The following is an 18649-nucleotide window of genomic DNA, read 5'->3' on the forward strand; positions in this document are numbered from 1 at the left end:
TACACATTAGTATTGTACTTACTGTTTTCTTATAGTGTCGTATATTATGCTGACGACCATGCATAAATGTTAGTAAGGCCGATGGTAATCGCGTTCATCAATTGAATGCTGTATTTTATACTGTAGTACTATATTTTTTGACAATAAATTATTCTTCTATGAAGCACGTGACCTACGTAGTATTTTTATGTTATATCGAATATTACGCAAGTTTCACTTTTTATAATTTTATTCCAATAACAGTATTCCCCCCCCCCCTCACTATAACATGGTACTCTTATAATGTTTTCATATTACGCGATTTCAATCTCTCGTTTAACATGGGTATTTCCCCATATAACGCGGGGATTGAACAATTTATTAAAAAAAAGATGTCGGTGGAACCATTTTTCAGATAGCCCCGAAAGCGAATAAAGATGTAATAAAAGTGTTAATTTATTTAAAATTAACTGCTTTTTAGTTACATATGCAAAAGTTTTTTAAAACGGTTTTAGTTTGAACTAATAAAACACACTTATTTCGTTTATAACATAGTTTTTTCTTAATATTCGATTTAAACTCTTTTTAACGAGAAAAGTTAATCGTGAATTTATACATAACGCGTTATACGGGGTCGTACAAGCGCGTTATACGAGAACACTCCTACGACGCGTTTTCCTATAACGCGGAACGAATCTACAGCGTTATCCCCTATATTACGGATTACTGTATTTATCGTAAACTGGTACGAGTAAGCATTTTATTCCCCGTTCCTATTGCTAATATTTTTCAATTAGCTTTCTATTACAAAAAAAAAAAAATAGAACTGGTTCGGTAGGTCAATAAAGTTTTCCCTTGATACTTACAAACACACAAATTTTGCTTCATAGTATTGATACATAAATAATTTTATGCGATTAATAGAATTAAATAGAAATCAGTGAATTAAACAATTATCAATAGAATATTGATATATTTCTAAAAGTACACATTGTGACAAGACAAATTCAAATAGTCTGATGTTACGAGTTGTCTTGTTTTATACTACACTACGTGCTTAGAATTCTACGGGGTCCTTTGGCAAGTCGTCCACGCAAGTTTCCACGTTATACGAACTCGTCAGGTTCGCGCGGCGCGTCCAGGTCGCGGTAGTGTATGACCGGGCGGAAATCTGCGCCACCGCCCCTTTAACAATTAATATCTTTTGTTAGTAGCGACTCTCCTATGTCCACACACAAAACTCGCAACAAACACTACTTATGCACAACTAGATAAGTTTTGATAGGTTGCAAGGAATCTCAGCTTCCCGGGAGTTGCCGTGTCATATAAGGTATTCAGGTTTAAAGAAATAAAAAAACAACTGACTTAATACGATACATTTATAAAAAGTTTATTGTAACTTCTCATAGTGTTTAAAAATATATTTAAAAAATATTCGTATATTAGAACAACATGATTATCATTAAACATACATTAGAAATGCAATATTAATACAGTAATAGTAGCATAATGCACAGTTGATCTCACTAATCTGGCAAATTACAAAAAATAATATTATTTTATGAATTATAAATTAATACGTGTCTAAAGTTACAAACAGAAAGGCTTAGATACAATACATTTTATTCAATACAAAGGTTTCAATGGCTCGTGTTTATACTATGTTATAAAATTATGAAAGATAAAAGTGATAAGAAGTTACTGTTTTATAAAAAAGTGGAATGTACAAATTATACATTTTGTTCCTGCACATAATATCATGGTCATGGCGGTACGCCATTTAGAATATGTCACCACTGTCCGGGAAGTCAAGATCGTTGTATGCAATAATAGGCCGCGAGCGATCCACATTCTCCCTGCAAATTATTTCTTTCATCTCAGAAAATTCATTGAAAAAAAAAATCTAATATCTAATCGAAACGGCAGACAGTGTAGTGTGTCACTCTCAGTCGTAGAGTCGTCAGTTAAATTGATGCATGCAACTAAATTATTACGAAAATAAAGTTATTATTTTGACTTTCCACTAAATCGATTAGTCACCTAAAATTATTTCGACATAAGTATAAATTTTGTGTACCAGAGGAAGTGTTCGATAGAGCTAAAAATCAGCTTGCAAGGTAGGTGTAGTTGCAGCACCTATTTAAATATATAACTGCGTAGACATTTGCGTGATCCAATAGAAATGCTCAAAGCTAGCTTAAAAAGCTTAAAATATTTGAAGAAATATTCATTCTTAAGACTCGTACTTCATCTCCAAATGCATGCTATGTATAAATGAAATATATTAATAGTAATTATATTATAAAATATTAAATAGCATATAAATATATTAAGAGCAAATAAAAATGTAAAGAACTTAAAAAAATTGATTTTAGTTTTTTTGTCGCAATAATTTTTCATAGTACAGATTATTGATTCTTTAATTCAAACTAAGGAATGAATGCAAAGAGTTTGTTTAATGGGTTTAATTTATTTACAGATTCTTTAATAAAACAAAGCGATAATGTGAATTTTATATTTCTAACCACGGAATTAACTAATTCTTTATGTATAGCTCTAATTAAAGAAGGCCATCGTTAACTATGAACGGCCGTAATCATAGTTAAGCCATATTTATACTTAGTCATAAATGATACAGTAGGTTAAAAGAAAAATAATTGATTAATTGGGAAAAGGCAATAGGCCAAAATCGAAGAGGGAAGGATTTTAACATATGTTATATGATTTTATCCTAATGGTAAAACTTATGGTAAAATGATGATGATGATGATGATTTATTACATGGTAAAAAGAAATATAATATTTAAATTTTTATACTAAAAACACATGCACTTTGTTCCATTTTAGTGTTTTCACAGTTATTAAATTTAATATTTCATGAAGCTACACGGATATTCTGTGGAATGCAATTTGGCAACGCGTGCTGTCCTCGGAACGAATGCGAACTTTAATATGAAGATACTTTGATTTCCTTTACCGCATTGTAAAACATGCTTCGGTGCACTTATATACGTATGGCGTTCGTGTAAGTCATACTTAAAGGTCGTCATTTATTAGAACCGCGCCGCTCTGACTCAGGAAACAACAAATGTTTGTGTTATATTTTTGTTAAATATTGACGTGAAACGTGAAAGCGAGCTTATTTGTTACCGCCTGGTGTCTCCATTGCTCAATTAATTGTCATAAATAATTAATTATTTCAGATGAATCACTAATATATTCAGTGGCCACACAGACGAAAACAGTGCTAAAAACTAATATTTAGTGTCAGTACATTAAACGATATAAATTTGTCACGAGTTCTTGACAAGCATAGTTTCTTAGTAATCTATTGTAAAATATTTTAAAAATATTAATAACAAACTGCTGAATTTGAGCAGTACAGTTGTAAGGATTGGCTATAATGAGGCATACGAACGTAGAATATTATAGTGTAGCATTCAAAATTTTATTTGATTATAATCAATACACTAGTCCAATATATACATACAATACTAATAATGACTTTTCGGATCAGAAAATTTTCAATTGTATCGATGTGACATATTCATAGTCTGGCCTTAGGAAAATTTGTTGGAAATGTATATATACATTTTTGTATAAAGGTTATTAAAAAAAATATAAAAAATATAGTACAATATGTTTTTTTATATACATACAATTTTAATTTTGTTTTAATAATATAATTTTAAGCAACAAACATAACTAAAATAAATTAAGAAAATTAAGTACTAAAACACTGAAACGAAAACAAATTTGCCGTGTTATGTGTGTAGTGGTAATGTGAAATTACTAAAATTACGGTAAAAATAATAAGATGCCAGTCCCAAAATATTACAGGGAAATTTTCAGTTATACTATTTTTTATATTACTTTTATACATTTTTTTAAATTTCCGACAATGCATTGAACTTTTAACATATCAAAGAAGGGAGTGGCATCGTTTTAATAAATTTCAATATTCTATATTGAGTCAAGCTAGTGTGGAAATACGTAATATCATTGTTAAGGGACAGTGAGCTAATACTATGACTCACAAGGTTGGTGAATGTCGCGCCTTTCAAATACTTAAGCGGTTTATGAGCTTCAAGCAAAGCTTTATCTGTTAGCTATATGTGTATACTTCCTAATAGGGAAGTTACATATCTGAATATGTATTAACTTCGTCTTACAAATGGAATGTTTGAGTGATGCGTTGGCTTTGTAAAGAAAGTATAATAAGTATACATTATAGCAATAAAAACGACAATACTAGCTTTTCTCAATATGAGAATTTTAGGCGCACTACATTTGTCAGTGACGGCACGTGACGGTAAGTGTCATTAGTGACATCGATAAAGATATGTTTCGTGTTGCGCTCCATTATTTAAGCAGACACTATAATATATACGAAGTAAAAACCAAACTATAAACAGATATTTGATGAAAAAAAAAAAAAACAAAAATAAGCCAATTCTATTTGCTACTTAAATGGAATGTCTCACTTTTTACACGTTTACTGAATGATTTATTTTTTTAATGCAAAACAGAATATATAAGTATTATCAGAGCGGCAGATACGATCATTATAGAAGACATCGGAGACGCATATATCACTATAACGAATAACAATCAATTGCAATATATTCAACGGTGTTACAGTTAAGAATATGAAAGGAAAATAGCTACTGTCAGAACTTTAGAAAGAAAACTATAATAACCCATTCCACATCAAGTCACATCTTAGTTATAAGACAGCCAAACTACTATATAATAAAGAATGAATGACCCTGCCAGTTGCAGACTTATGGAATAGACATTTACAGTAGCCTCCAAGAGTCAGATATTTTGAAAAGTCACTGTTTATTAAACAAAATACCTGTAATGAAAGAGAAGAAGTCCTTGTATTATCAGGATCTCTTATCGAAGCTTGCAAAATTCCAAGTAGCTGTCAGGCTTTCTAAACCGAAGTTCATTCTAGTAATTCAATCAAGAAAAAATATTCTCCGAATTTCAGGTTGGCGCAATACTGATGTCACTAACACAAATTGGAAAGGCACAGATCGTCACGAGTCGGCACTAAGCTCTAAACAAGTAGCATATGAATTTATCGATAGATACAACATCAATGGCAACTACAATGTCCAGTTTGCAATGTATTGGGAAACATTTTTTGAGAGGTGTAGATTAGAACTGCACCAGATTGAACTACCGAGAAGTAAAAATTTTTTTACATAGTATACTACCAGTATCTACAGACAGATTCATTTGGCCAATTTTCTACAAAAGCTGATAATTGGGGATAGCTGTTAAAATGTGTGATTGTAATGTAGCGTGCATTTACCTGGGTCGTGAGAAGCGCGGGTGCCGTGGGGCGTAAGGTGCTGGAGGCGCGGGTGCCCAGCCGCCCCACCCCCACCTCGCAGCCGGCGGCCCAACGCCCGCCCCGCCGCCGTATCTGCTGGCAAACATTTTAAAATTATAATTTCGTATGAGTTAACGTCAAAAGTTTTTACATTACAATTAAAATGTACACAGCGAGCAATGCAATTTGATTAGGTACTGGCACTTCATCGTAGATGATCGGCGACTGAAGATACACTGCGTGAATCGCTTGCCATAGTTGCTAGCAGCTATTACCAAAGGGAGACTTTATACAAAAGTCGATTGCTTGGGTACCTCTGTCCCATTTGTGTTTCAACCGTGAAGCAGTTGTGTTTGCATGACTGTGTTTCGGTTTGAAGGGTGGGATATAGCGTGAATTTACTGGGTACAGAGAAATAACACCAGAGTCCTCAGGAATGACAACGCATGGGGGGGTATCATGGAAACAGTATACTCTGTTATGTCCATGGTACTGCTCATGTCTATAGGCGACGATTATCACTTTTCATCAGGTGAGCCGTCAGCTTGTTTGCCATTCTAAGTTGTATATATATATATATATATATATATATATATATATATATATATATATATATATATATATATATATATATATATATATATAATATTATATTATATAAAAGAGTTACTGACGGTGCGGGTGGCGGCGCGTGCGGGGCGTGTGCGGCGGGCGGCGCCTGCCGCGCGGTCGGCTCGGGCTGCTGCGGCCGCCGTACGTCGCGAACGTACGCGTTGAAGTATGCCACCTCGCGCCTCACCTCATCTACCTGTACGCAATACTTACTAATTATTGTCTCGTAGGTACACTCAACTTCATAAAGTGTCTTTATTTTTGTTAAATATATAGGTGAAATAAAAATAATTAGCATTTATTTAAGTATACTTAACAAAACGTATATGCAATTAAAATACATGATATGGTCAATTGTAAAGTGCTGCCTTAATCAAATTAGCATACTTTGGCCATGTTCTGTCAAGTGAAACTAAACATTTCTAAATATATTCTAAAAACAATAAAAAAAATTAAGCCTCATATATACATTTGCTAAACTATATTATCTTGACAGCTATGTATATTCGCATTATATTAACCATATTTGATTATAAAAAACATTTAGTTTCTTTGGTAGCACTGGTAATATTTGACAGGATAGTAGTGATTTCGGATTCATCTATATCTTATTATGCGCACATCGAACTTAACGCATTTTCTAAATCAAGTCCAATCCTATTCTAATATAAATCACGATGTTTGTATATAACAAACCTCATGAGTTATTTATATAGAAATACAGAAACGACCAATAATAATTACATAATAAATTATTAAAAAAATAATCGTACCTTTTCTGCATGCTTATTAAAAATATGTTTTCTAATGAAATCGGGCCCTTTGAACTTCTTGCCGCTGAGTGGACACAACCATTTATCTTTAGACAGTTCTTGAGAATTGGCTTGTATGAATTTCTCTACTTCAGCATCAGGATCCTAAATAAAAGAAAACCACAGAATTAATTTCAGACTAAGATTTGATCTATTTTGTTAATAACAATTTCCTTACAAACTAGTTAGTCAAACGTAAACATACAACTTAAACCATTTCATGCTAATGTTGCATCCGAATGAAATATTTCATTATAGGCGTCTCATACTTTTGTTTATTTCATTCAGAATGCTGTTGGTGTTTGTCCTCATTTTGAATAGTAATGATGCAGTTCTCTTTCATCTTGTAGTATAGTAATCGTCTTTATAAGATTGAGAAAACATGCTAGACGCGCTACAAAAGCAAGGTAGCGACAACAGCATTCTGAAACTGTTATTATACTGGATGCATAGGGCACTGAGGCATGTATGTAGTTGACCTACAGGCTGCTCGTGTAGAATTTTCGGCAGTTATGACGTGATTTTTATTTGTTCACTACAATGAGCAATTTTGTGGCCCAACATATTACACTAACCAATGCTCTATGCTCCCTTTTGACATCAATTGGATATTTAATGTAGTATGCCCCTGATATTTAAATTTATGCACTCTTTTTTTACATTTGCTTTATTCCATTAATTGTTTATTTCGTTAAACAATATACTTTAACAATGATTTACCTTAATTCCAAGCTTTTGTAATTCTTCATCAGAAAGAGGCTTAACATCTTGCAAAAATGCAGACATTTTTCCTTCAAATGTTTTGATATAATCTTGGATCTCTTGTTGCGTGGGCTATGGAAATAAAAATTACAATAAGACAGTGTGAAATGACATATCTTCTGTTTTTCGTGTTCGGAATTTCATGATATATCTTCTAAAATATTAATTTGTTTTATTAAAAAAAGCTAGTTATCAGAGGGAGATTTTGTACAAGTCATTTTCTTGAGCACCTCTATTCCATTTCTGTTACCATGCAGCGGTTGTATTTGCAAGGCTGTGTTTCGGTTTGGAGAGTGTAATATAGCAGTGAATTTACAGGGTACAAAGGAATAACACCCGAGTCCTCAGGAATGGCAACGCATGGGGGTATAATGGGAGAAACAGCGTACTTTGTTATTTTCATGGTACTGCTCATATCTATATGTGACGATTACCATCCATTTTCCATCAGGTGGACCGTCAGCGTGTTTGACATTCTAAGTTGCCTAAAAAAAGTTACGAATTATTGTAAGCAATATTAATAGTGACAATAATTGCTAAATAATCAATGATTATTATAATATGGTTCAATTATAAAGCATATTACTTTAACAGCTAACAAAAGCTCAACCTATTTTTTTTTTATTATTTATTTGACAAATTTGTTGTAAATTTATTACTACCTTATTAGCAGGTGGACCTGAGCGAGCGTGCATGATACCACAACGATTGGGCATTTCATCTTCATACGGGTATTCACAGTGGTTGTAATAGTCCACTGAGTGCACGATGCGTAGGTACAATACGAGGCGGTCTAACACGCGCACCAGCTCAGGGTCCATTTGATCTTGAGTTGACGACTCCGATGACGCCTCGAGGCCCAATAATTCTTCCTCTTCGGTAGATGCTTCCTCAATCAAGTGTTCCGTTATTTTGTGAAGTACTGGGTTTTTCGAGTTTAAGCTGAAGTTCTGAAATATGATGAAATGTGTAAAAATAATTGTGATAAACAATCAAAGTGTGGATGAAGCATGAGAGGTATTGATGATTGTAAACTTCTGAGTATTGCATCGCCATAGGGCTCATTTTTTTTTATACAATTTAGAATGGCAAACAAGCTGACGGCCCACCTGATGGAAAGTGGTACCCGTCACCTATAGACATGAGCAGTACCATGGACATAACAGAGTATACTGTTTCGCCCATGACACCCCCCATGCGTTGCCATTCCTGAAGACTCAGGTGTTATTCCTCTGTACCCAGTAAATTCACGCCATTCATTGTCGAATGATTTTGTGTTGCGCAAGGGATGCTCACCTCCGAGTGTTGCGTGGAGTCGCCATTGGTCTCGCTATCTCCCCAGAGACGGGAGCGCGTGTCGAGCGAGTGTGCGAGGCGGGCAGCGAGACGAGCGTCGGCCCGCAGCACGGCGCGCTCGAGCGTCACGCCCGACACCGCACGGATACGACGCTGAAGGTCGCGGTTCACGATCGCGCCTAACTCACACTCGCGTAGCTACAAAATAATAAGGACGGTTCTAATTCAGTCCGAACGAACCTACTTCAGTACACTCCCTTAACTCGCGCAGTACTGGTATAAAATAATAATATAATCTTCATTGATGTTTTAGTAGTAGCCTGTCAAATATATTTGTATGTAAGCACTAGGGTTTGGTATTTATTATATTATAATTATTTTAATGAATAAATAAATAATTAAAAGAATGGGAGCTACGATTTTAGAACTAGTTAAGATTTAAACAAAAAGATATAAGCTTATTGCGAAATACACTCAAGTATCACAGTTAAACAGTTCAGTAGTTTAATTTAGAAATCAAAATAACTGGTTTTGCTACAATTGAAGTCCATCTACTTTTTTGATAAAATACAATTATATAAATATTAAAATTTAAACCATTTATAACCTCAAATAATATTATGGAAATAGAAACCTGTTAAATAGTACTTACCCGTATATTATTGAGGTTCCAGCATATATCTTTAATATTGACTTCGCGTCGGAAAGTTACCCAACCACGTCGGAACCAGCGGCGTTCAGGAAGCGGATCAGCTAAGGCCACACGCAAGAAGCCACCATAACGCTTGCACATCTGAATAAATACAAACATGATACATATTGTTAAATTTATTTAGAAAATTTATATACTTTGATGATGTTTCACAACTACACTTACAGCCTCTACTTCTGCCTTAGTTATAGTAGGAGCCAAGTTTCTCAAAAATATCGAAGTAGTTTTATGCAGAGCCCTGGTTTCCTTCTTCTCAGCTGCAGGTTCATTTGCGGTTTCTGACTTTTCGTCCCCATTTTTCTCTTTATCTTTGTCATTTTCAGTGGGTTCTAAATCTTTTTCCACACTTGGTGACTTAGACTTGTCTTTTTGCTTTGGAGACTTGTCTGGTGTTTTCGATTTAGATTTGGATTTGCGGCGAATTTTAGATTCATCCTCGTCTTCAGAACTGGACGATGAGGAGCTTGATGATGACGAGCTTGATGATGATCCAGGAGGCGCTAAAATTAAACAGCAGTAATAATATTTTATTATATTACACAGGGGAACAAGAGCTGCTCTCATCTGAGATACTTTGAAATTTTTTAGATAATGCAAATAATATTTGTTTTTCATTATTCTAATATCTTTAAGGAAATTTCAGGCGATTTGTGACCTTCTATAGTAAATATTAAATACTTACGTGGCTCTTTTTCTTGAGGTTCAGGCTCAGGTTCGCCTGTTACAGAATTAAAGCGGGAGAATAATTTGGCCTGCTCTTGTAACTGGCGCAACTGTGGATCAATCTCCATCGTCAGCGGAGCAGTAGGCTTCGGACTTGAATCAGGCTTGTCCTAAAATTTCAATCAAATTCGTGTTGTGTCAATTATGAATAATATTATTGTTATATATTACAATTGTTAACAAATTATTGCAATAATGCTTGTGTAATTACTAGGCTATAAATGTAAACTAAACTAAAAACATTTAAATCCAAACTAAATTTAAAAACTAAAAGCATTTACAGGAGTGGAATATGCACAATGCAATCTTATTACCTAAAAATATTAGTCTGCAAATTAATTATAGTAATTTAATATGTGTAAAACTTATGTTTTATTATCCTGTTAATATTATAAAAGCGAAAGTTTGTAACGATCGATGGACGTTTGTTACTCTTTCATGAAAAAAACTACTAAAAGGATTTAAATGAAATTTGGTACACGGTTAGGTTAGGTTCTAACTTAGTACAGACAGGATACATTATGTACTGATTCACGCGGGAAAAGCTGCGGAATACAACTACAGTAAATAGAGGCTATAAGATTCAATTACAGAAGGCGTGTAGAAATGTATAGCAAACAATGAAAAACAAAAATTAAGAACAAATGATGGACAATTACCTTTTCTTTATTTTCTTCATCTTCCTTTTCCTCTTTTACTTTTACAGCGTCAACATCTATAACCACTGGTTTGTCGGAGTCACCTTTATCTAAAACATATAGTTATATATAAATGAGGGACAGGTAAAGACATAACTATCAATGTACAATGTGCATGGTAATGCTGTGCCTACCTGTCTTTTCACTAGTAGTATTATTAGTTTCTTGTGGCGGCGGTTCATCTAACGCTTTAAGGTCTTCCTCAGTACCTCCTTCCAGCTTGATGACCACAGTATCTAGAAGTTTTATCAACTTTTCGGACTTGTCAACATCCACTGATACTTTGTCTAATTCTCCTTGATCTAACAGTTCCAGGAACACATTGAGGCGATTCTAGAAAATTATCATTAATTACATATTAGGAGTTCAAGTCACGTACACTTGTTATATTATTATTGAATAATTATTTTTATAATGCAAATAAAATGCACTAGGTATTTATTTACCTTCAGAGCACATAGTTGTTCTTCTTTCCTTTTCACGGATTCTTCAGGATGGTACTTAATCTTGAACCTAACAAACAATAAAATCTATGTTTATACACTGTACTTTACATATTGTGAAAACATACTATTAATCTACAAACAGCTAATATCAAAAGGTTATTTTTGTAAATATTTTACTATTGGGTTATAGTGTTAAGAAGATAAACTATGAACTAATTTCATAATTGTATAACGGGAGGGAAAGAACTTTATACTTTTAATGCATGAAATGTAAAATTTAAAGGACATTATTAAAGTTGAAAGTTACCCTACTTTCAAAATGTGAGAAACAGTCTCGAACACTTATTAAAGTAAACCACCTGATTAGAATCCATAAATGTTGATCAATTTATAAAAATTAAAATCTCTTACAAAAATTTAAAAAATCGTAGTCTCACCTGTTCCACACATGTGGAATACGTAAGCCCTACCCCTAACAGTAACGAAACCTGTAGCATTGCGCGCTACTGGTCAACGCGATAATATCTAGCTACACACATTTATCATTTGTACAAAGTGGCAAAAAATTTTCTTAATGTTGTCCAGCACAACGTTCCACACGATTACGCTGTAGACTGTAGGGAAAAAAGGTTAACTGTTAAGATTTGCATAACACATTTAAAGAAATCTAAGCACATCTTCTAGAACAATATTTTAATGAATAGAGTAAAAATTTCAAAAGTTCATTGATTGCAAGCTTAGATTTTTTTAAACAGTTGCAAATTGTAATGAATAGCAATTTGAATTAATTACTTATTTCTTTAAAATAAAGAAAGTAAATATTACAATACAAAATGTAAATGGTTTAAAACATTTTCACTTGGACATTTTAATAGTATATTAATAATGAAGCAAGAACTTTCTCTCTTTAAATAATATTAAAACTGAATGTAACATACCACTCTTCATCTTTATGAGCAACAAAAAACTCATTAAGCTGCTGCCTCCTAAATTCAAGCTTGTATTCATTATACTTTTGTATGGCGTCATCAACAGTGATGGAATCATCTTGAGCAGCTAAGAATGCCTTGAATGACATCATAGTAGGTGGACCATCTGCTGGCCCCATCGGTAGCACATTGTCTCTATTATCATACAAAAATAATTAGTAAATATTTCTTTTTTTATGAGAATTTGTAGTTTCACTATTGATAATAATTTATAACACTTACGGTTTATTAACATACCTAGCTGGTACTGGTGGCATTGGTTGACCGTACCCTTGGTGGGCTGGATGTGGCCCAAAGTGATCATGTGCCCAACCATATGATCCATATGAGTCATGAGGCATCCCTCCATATCGCCGGTCTTCTATAGGCCAATCTGGTCTAATACGTTTGCTTGGTGGCCCTTCTCCTCTAACTGGTGAATAACCACGGCTGGCACCAGCTCCACCTCGATAGTCCCTATAGTCGGGACCGGAGCGACCACCACGTGACCTTTAAAGAATTTATAATACTAAATATAGTAGCTGAAGGTCTAAATAGAATATATATAAATTAACAAAGTAATTTAAAAGAAAATAAATTATAATATGTAAACAAGAAGTAAATCAATTTTATTATTTCACACCCAAAAATACATAGCAAGTAAATACTAAAAATAAATACTATTATAACGACAAAAAAAAAGACAGAGTTGACGAATATCCTATTCCTAGTATTCTTGAAAGTGAAGTAAGGAAAGCTATTCTGACCAAAAATAAAGACAAAGCACATGGAGATGACAAAATAAGTAACGAGACAGTGAAATAGATATTATAATCCAAATACTGCCAAAACTTTTCAATGAAATCCTATCAAGTAAAGTGATTCTGATCTAATGGTCTAAATCTACAACTGTCTTGAAAAAGGAGACAAAGATAAAATGGACTATTGACCTATCAAATGTATAATCTATATGAGATATTCTTCAAAATCCTTCTAACATGACTTACTATATGCCTTGATGAACAGCAACCTAGGGAACAAGCTGGATTTCGTAGCAACTTCTCTATCCATACACATGTAGTAAAGTAATTGATAGAGAAGTTCAAAGAATACAGAAAAATCACATTACATTGCGTTTGTAGATTATAATAAAGTATTCAATTCTTTACTTCATAGTTCCATATATGAGACACTACAAATAAGGCATAAATAAAAAATATATCCGAATTATTAAACAAATATATGAACATAGAACTGCAAAATTTCAGCTTGAAACAATAGGGAATGTATTCAAAATTAAAAAAGACATGAGACAGGAAGACCCTTTGTCGCTAAAACTTTTCTCAGCTGTTTTAGAAAATATATTCAGAAACCTGAATTGGGATTATTATGGAATAAATATTAACAGAATTAAATTGACACATGTAAGGTTTGCTGACGACTTGGTGCTGTTTGCAGACAGTTCTAAGATTTTATAAAAGATGGTCCAAGAATTTGCTACAGAAAGTAAAAAAGTGGGACTGAGTATAAACATCACCAAAACAAAAGGAATGACAAACAGGAAAAAAAAACTAAACTTGTAATGGAGGACCAAGAGCTTGAATATGTAGGAGAGTATAAATACTGGGATAAATTATCTAAACAACAAATGCTTAAAGAGATGCAAAAAAGAATAAATAATAGTTGGTCTCCTTATTGGTCACTAAAAGAAATAATAAAAAGTAAGTCAATACTAGTATCTGACAAGAAAAAAGTTTATAACAATTGCGTCCTGCTAGTGCTAATATAGGGCTGCCAATCATGGGCTTTAACACTTTGAAGGACAAACAGTGACTTATTGATATTTGAAAAGAACTGGCACTACAGATGTGTCTCATAAAGAAGCTTAAAAGGCCATAGACTGGGCACATTATAAGGTCATAAAAAAATAAATGATCCCAAGACATAATTGGGCGGTATCTGCATGATGGGAAAAGAAACCAAGGTAGACCAATGGATGATTTACCCAAAGGCTGGAGACAAGCTGCAAGAAAACCAATGGCGAAATATGGAGGAGGCCTATGTTCAAGAACAACCTGAAAAATAAAATGTTGCCAATGTCAACTTGATAGGTAATATTGCTAAAAAGGGAGTTATTAAATTTCCATGACTAACAAGCCCTTTCCCCCTGTTGTATTACTGATATTTAACCATTTTGTGTATAAGTTGTCAGATTGCATGTAACATTGTCCCTTTTACTGGAGAAGGAATTGTTAGTAATGGAGCCTTAGTGCTCCATTGCCAGCAATACACCCAATTAGGTTTTTATACAGGAAGGTTAAAGCATAAATGATGAGGTTAAAGCAATGTAATTAATTCCTGATGAATTTATCATGATGGGCTTACTGGCCTGTTTTCATTCTCATCTATTACCCTTCACTGGTGCTCTGCCAGCATATCCCGTTAGCGCAAGCGTGGTTACCATACAATTTTCACCCATCAAAAAAAAATGCATTGCAGGGAGTTAATGGATGTAGATGACTCAGGACCTTTCCTTATGGGAGTCTATGAGGTAACCCTATGTTCAGCACAGTTCAGTGGTTTGTAGGTGTGGGGGTCGTTGGAGTTTTTTTAGTAATATGATGATGATGATGACTTTATAGCACAAAACAATAAACTATGTTAGTAGATTCATTGAATGTTCTAGGTATTTTGGGTTACCATCTACCCATTAAACATTGTTCACTTAATCCTAGCTTCTCATATCAAGAGTTTAATATAAATAAGCAAAGGCGAATGGCATTTGGTGAATTCAATAAATATATAATAATTTATAGGTAAAAAAAAAACATTTAGTCTATATACTAAACATACTAACTACTGATAAATATTTCTATAAAATTAGGATAGTGGGGGAGATTCTAAGGGGTCATTTCTATAAACCTATCTCTAAAATTTAAATTTAATATTACAGCAACATTTTTATTACAAAGAACAATATGAACATGAAAAGTAATTTCAAGAAATTATCAGATCAAAATATTAAGTTAAAACATAGCTATAGAAAAATAGGATCTTAGAATCAGCTCCAGTGTTTATTATATCTAATATAAAATACAATAAGATCTAAAATCAATAAAATTCATAGTACCTAGCTAAACATTTGACTTTCAATACCTTACAATTATAGCTACAGAACGTTTTGTAGGTTTGGAGACTTGGGAATGGGTTTTAGGAGTTTCAAAATGCATAGGCTGAGATCTGTAAGACAAATAAAGATGTTGAATAAAGGAAAAAAAAATATGCAATTTAGAATGGCAAATAAACTGACAACCCATCTGATGAAAAGTGGTAACTGTCAACTATAAACATGAACAGTACCATGAACATCACAGACCAAACTGTGCCACCCATAACAACCTTCATGCGTTGTCATTTCTAAGAACTAAGGTGTTAGGCCTCTGTATCTTGTAATTTAAATTGTTTGTATTATCAAATATATTTAGACATTGTATAAAAAAATTATACCTCTCCGACCAATCTTCACGACCTCTACTTCTTTCTTCACGACGATCACTGCTGCGATAGCTACTGCCCTCAGCGGCTCCTCTTTCACCCCGGAATTTATCGCGTCTTTTGCGGTCATATTCATCGTCACTATCGGCCATGGTTATATAGTATCACACCGTCTTAATATTATTATTCAATTAAAGAGATTTTACTTAGGTGGGTAATGATAGAAAATTATGACTTGGACAGTCTAATTTGAAATCTTCAATAAATAAGAGTTGAAAATCTCAAAATAGAAATAGGAGATAAGACTGCTAAAGCGAAAGTATGACGCAGTTGTGAAAGTAACCACAGATTATAGAGACCAGAGACTATGTCTATGAAAGTAACCTAAGAACAAGAACTTTTAGTTAAAAGTAACGTTAAAAAAAAGAAAGACAATTGTTAACATTTAAAACTAAATACCAGTAACTACAAAATTCTTTAAATATGTTGTATAAAAATATTTAAAAAAATAACTATTTATTATAATGGTGATATAAAAATTAAAATTATACATTATTTTGAAAGCAAATAATACAAAATAACAGTCAGCAGTTGACTTTTATGTAATTTTAAAAGTAACATAATAAGACTGTCTACAAAATAGTTACGATAATATGGGGTCAATAGGGATCGCGGTCTGAAAAAGGACGTAACTGGTTTCGAACATTTGAAATTGAATGAAAAAAATAACAACCTACCAGTTATTGCAAAAAGTATTACCATTTAGTAGAATATAAAATTTTTAAAATAGGAAAATTGAAAGCTTGTGAAGTTAATAAAAGTCTCCAAATTTTACCTCGAAGCAGTGGTATATGAAATAATAAAATTTGTGCACCAGAAACTTTATTTGTGTTTTGTAATTACGACTAAACTTGGTTTGAAAGTGTTTTTAATAATTTTTAACTTTACTATGGAGCTTCATAAACAAAAGTAAGTTATTACGTAGTTTTTGTATTATTCCAAAATATCTAAGTGTTGTGATTTTGATACAGTTACGAGGTTAGTAGGTACATAAAAGGGGTGAATGGACATATTGCTGCACTTTTCACTTTACCCTCGTAGGTACTTCAGTAACTTTTCATCCCTCATTGCCTTTATGTCGCGTTGGAGATGATTCTCTATAACAATAAGTACTACACGATTATTTTACAATTAGAGTTTTCAGAACATCGTGAGTTTGAAGTCTTATTAATTAAGAGTTTACCCAGGTACTACTTAAAAATACTTGATCAGTAGTTATGAGCTTTCACCAAAATCTTGTGTGTAAAAAACAACCGGAATGCCAATGGATTGATATTATCGCCTACCTTAGTTTTCGAGGGGAACCTCGAGGAGGTCGACCTAATAACATAGATTGCTAACAATGAGATTACTAATCCCTATTATTAATAATAAGGTAGGTAGGCAAAATGCCTCTCTACTGATATTAGGTTGACAGCATAATTATTTTATATAACGAGTGAAATACTTGAAAAGTCAATAGCATGACTATGCCAAATTCCATAAACATGATTTGATTTTAATTTGTTTAGTATGATATGATGATGTCAATCATTAACTATCCACTGCTGAACATAAGCCGCTCGGCAGGCGGATTGGCAACTACAGTTGGGCTGTGCTAGTTAGGACTTATGTATTGTATGTTTTTTTTGATAGGTGAAAATGGTATGGTAACCCTGCCTGTGCTAACGGGATACGCTGGTGGAGCACCAGTAACGGGTGATGGATGAGAATGAAAACAGGCCAATTAGCCCATCGTGATGAATTCATCAGGAATTAACCATGATAGTTTCCAGGGGGAACCGCGAGGAGGTTGACCTGGTTGGGTATATTGTTAGTAATGAGATTCTCAGTCTCCATTACTAACAATCCCTTTCCCCCCTATATTGTATGTTAGGTGATTTTTTAAGAAGGACGCTGCTGCCCATTTCTCGTCTATTAAGTTCCCTTAGTCGCATTAGTCGTGACATTAGCGAGCTATGACCTCTGTAGCACAGTGGTAGGCAGACTGCTTTGCGTAAATAAGGTCTCGGGTTCAATTCCCGGTCGGATTGAAATGAACTTTTGTAAATTGGTTCCGATCTGAGTGTACTGTGTTGTGTTCCCAGATGTTCCTCATAACACAAGGTATCTTAATCTGGTCTGTAGTACCGCCCACGTCTCGACCGAATCAATGGCTTTCTCATAGTCCACAAATGCCAGACATAGTGACAGATTATACTCTTCGGTCTTCTGTATAATCTGCTGTAGAGTATGCATGTGGTCTGTGGTATTAAAGCCCTTGTGGTAGCCAGCTTGATTAGGTAATAATAATAATTGCTTTGACTTTTAGATAATGTATCAGGATAAATACACCAATTTTTAAGTTAGGCCTTCAGGAGCACAACTGTGAAAGCCCCATCCAAATTCGTGTAGTAGTTTTTGTCTGATACTGGAACAAACAAACATAATTTCTAAAAATAATTGCTTTGCCTTCTATTTTTAATAAGTTTTAAGACCCCTCACAAATTTTTCTTAAATATTTTCCATATATAGGTTAGTTACTAGTTACAATTTTATTATATTAGTAAGATTACATAATAACTTTATTTTATTTTATTATTTTAAGCATATATTTTTTATTATTTTCTACGCAAATCTGTATTTACTAAATAGTAAAAAAAAAAAACTTATAAAGAACAAGTCCACATTTAATTCAAATACAAATTGTAATGGGTGCATTATGAATTATCACTGCATGTGTAAGATTACATAGTAACATTA

At 33.4% G+C, this 18649-nt stretch overlaps 1 protein-coding gene across 4 annotated transcripts; it reads right to left on the bottom strand.

Moving 5' to 3' along the window:
• Positions 1-932: 932 nt before the first annotated feature.
• On the bottom strand, positions 933-16199 carry LOC113518144 (serrate RNA effector molecule homolog). 4 transcript variants are annotated; one of them, XM_026902923.3, is made up of 16 exons: positions 15860-16199; positions 12596-12862; positions 12323-12508; positions 11385-11451; positions 11073-11271; positions 10900-10988; positions 10200-10350; positions 9683-10017; positions 9458-9598; positions 8806-9003; positions 8172-8459; positions 7468-7581; positions 6709-6852; positions 5998-6131; positions 5303-5416; positions 933-1164 (listed from the first exon to the last, which is right to left on the bottom strand). In XM_026902923.3, exons 1-16 carry the CDS (start codon positions 15997-15999, stop codon positions 1086-1088), a joined length of 2646 nt encoding a protein of 881 aa, XP_026758724.2. In that variant the 5' UTR covers positions 16000-16199; the 3' UTR covers positions 933-1085. The 4 variants fall into 4 exon arrangements, with proteins under 4 accessions (XP_026758724.2, XP_026758727.2, XP_026758726.2 ...); XM_026902926.3 differs by having other exon boundaries at positions 12611-12862; positions 15860-16198; XM_026902925.3 differs by lacking the exon at positions 933-1164 and adding an exon at positions 1351-1835 and having other exon boundaries at positions 15860-16198.
• Between the last annotated feature and the right edge of the window lie 2450 nt (positions 16200-18649).

This window comes from Galleria mellonella, unplaced genomic scaffold, assembly GCF_026898425.1.
Source record: "Galleria mellonella isolate WM207_F2 unplaced genomic scaffold, CSIRO_AGI_GalMel_v1 utg132, whole genome shotgun sequence".
Taxonomy (NCBI): domain Eukaryota; kingdom Metazoa; phylum Arthropoda; class Insecta; order Lepidoptera; family Pyralidae; genus Galleria; species Galleria mellonella.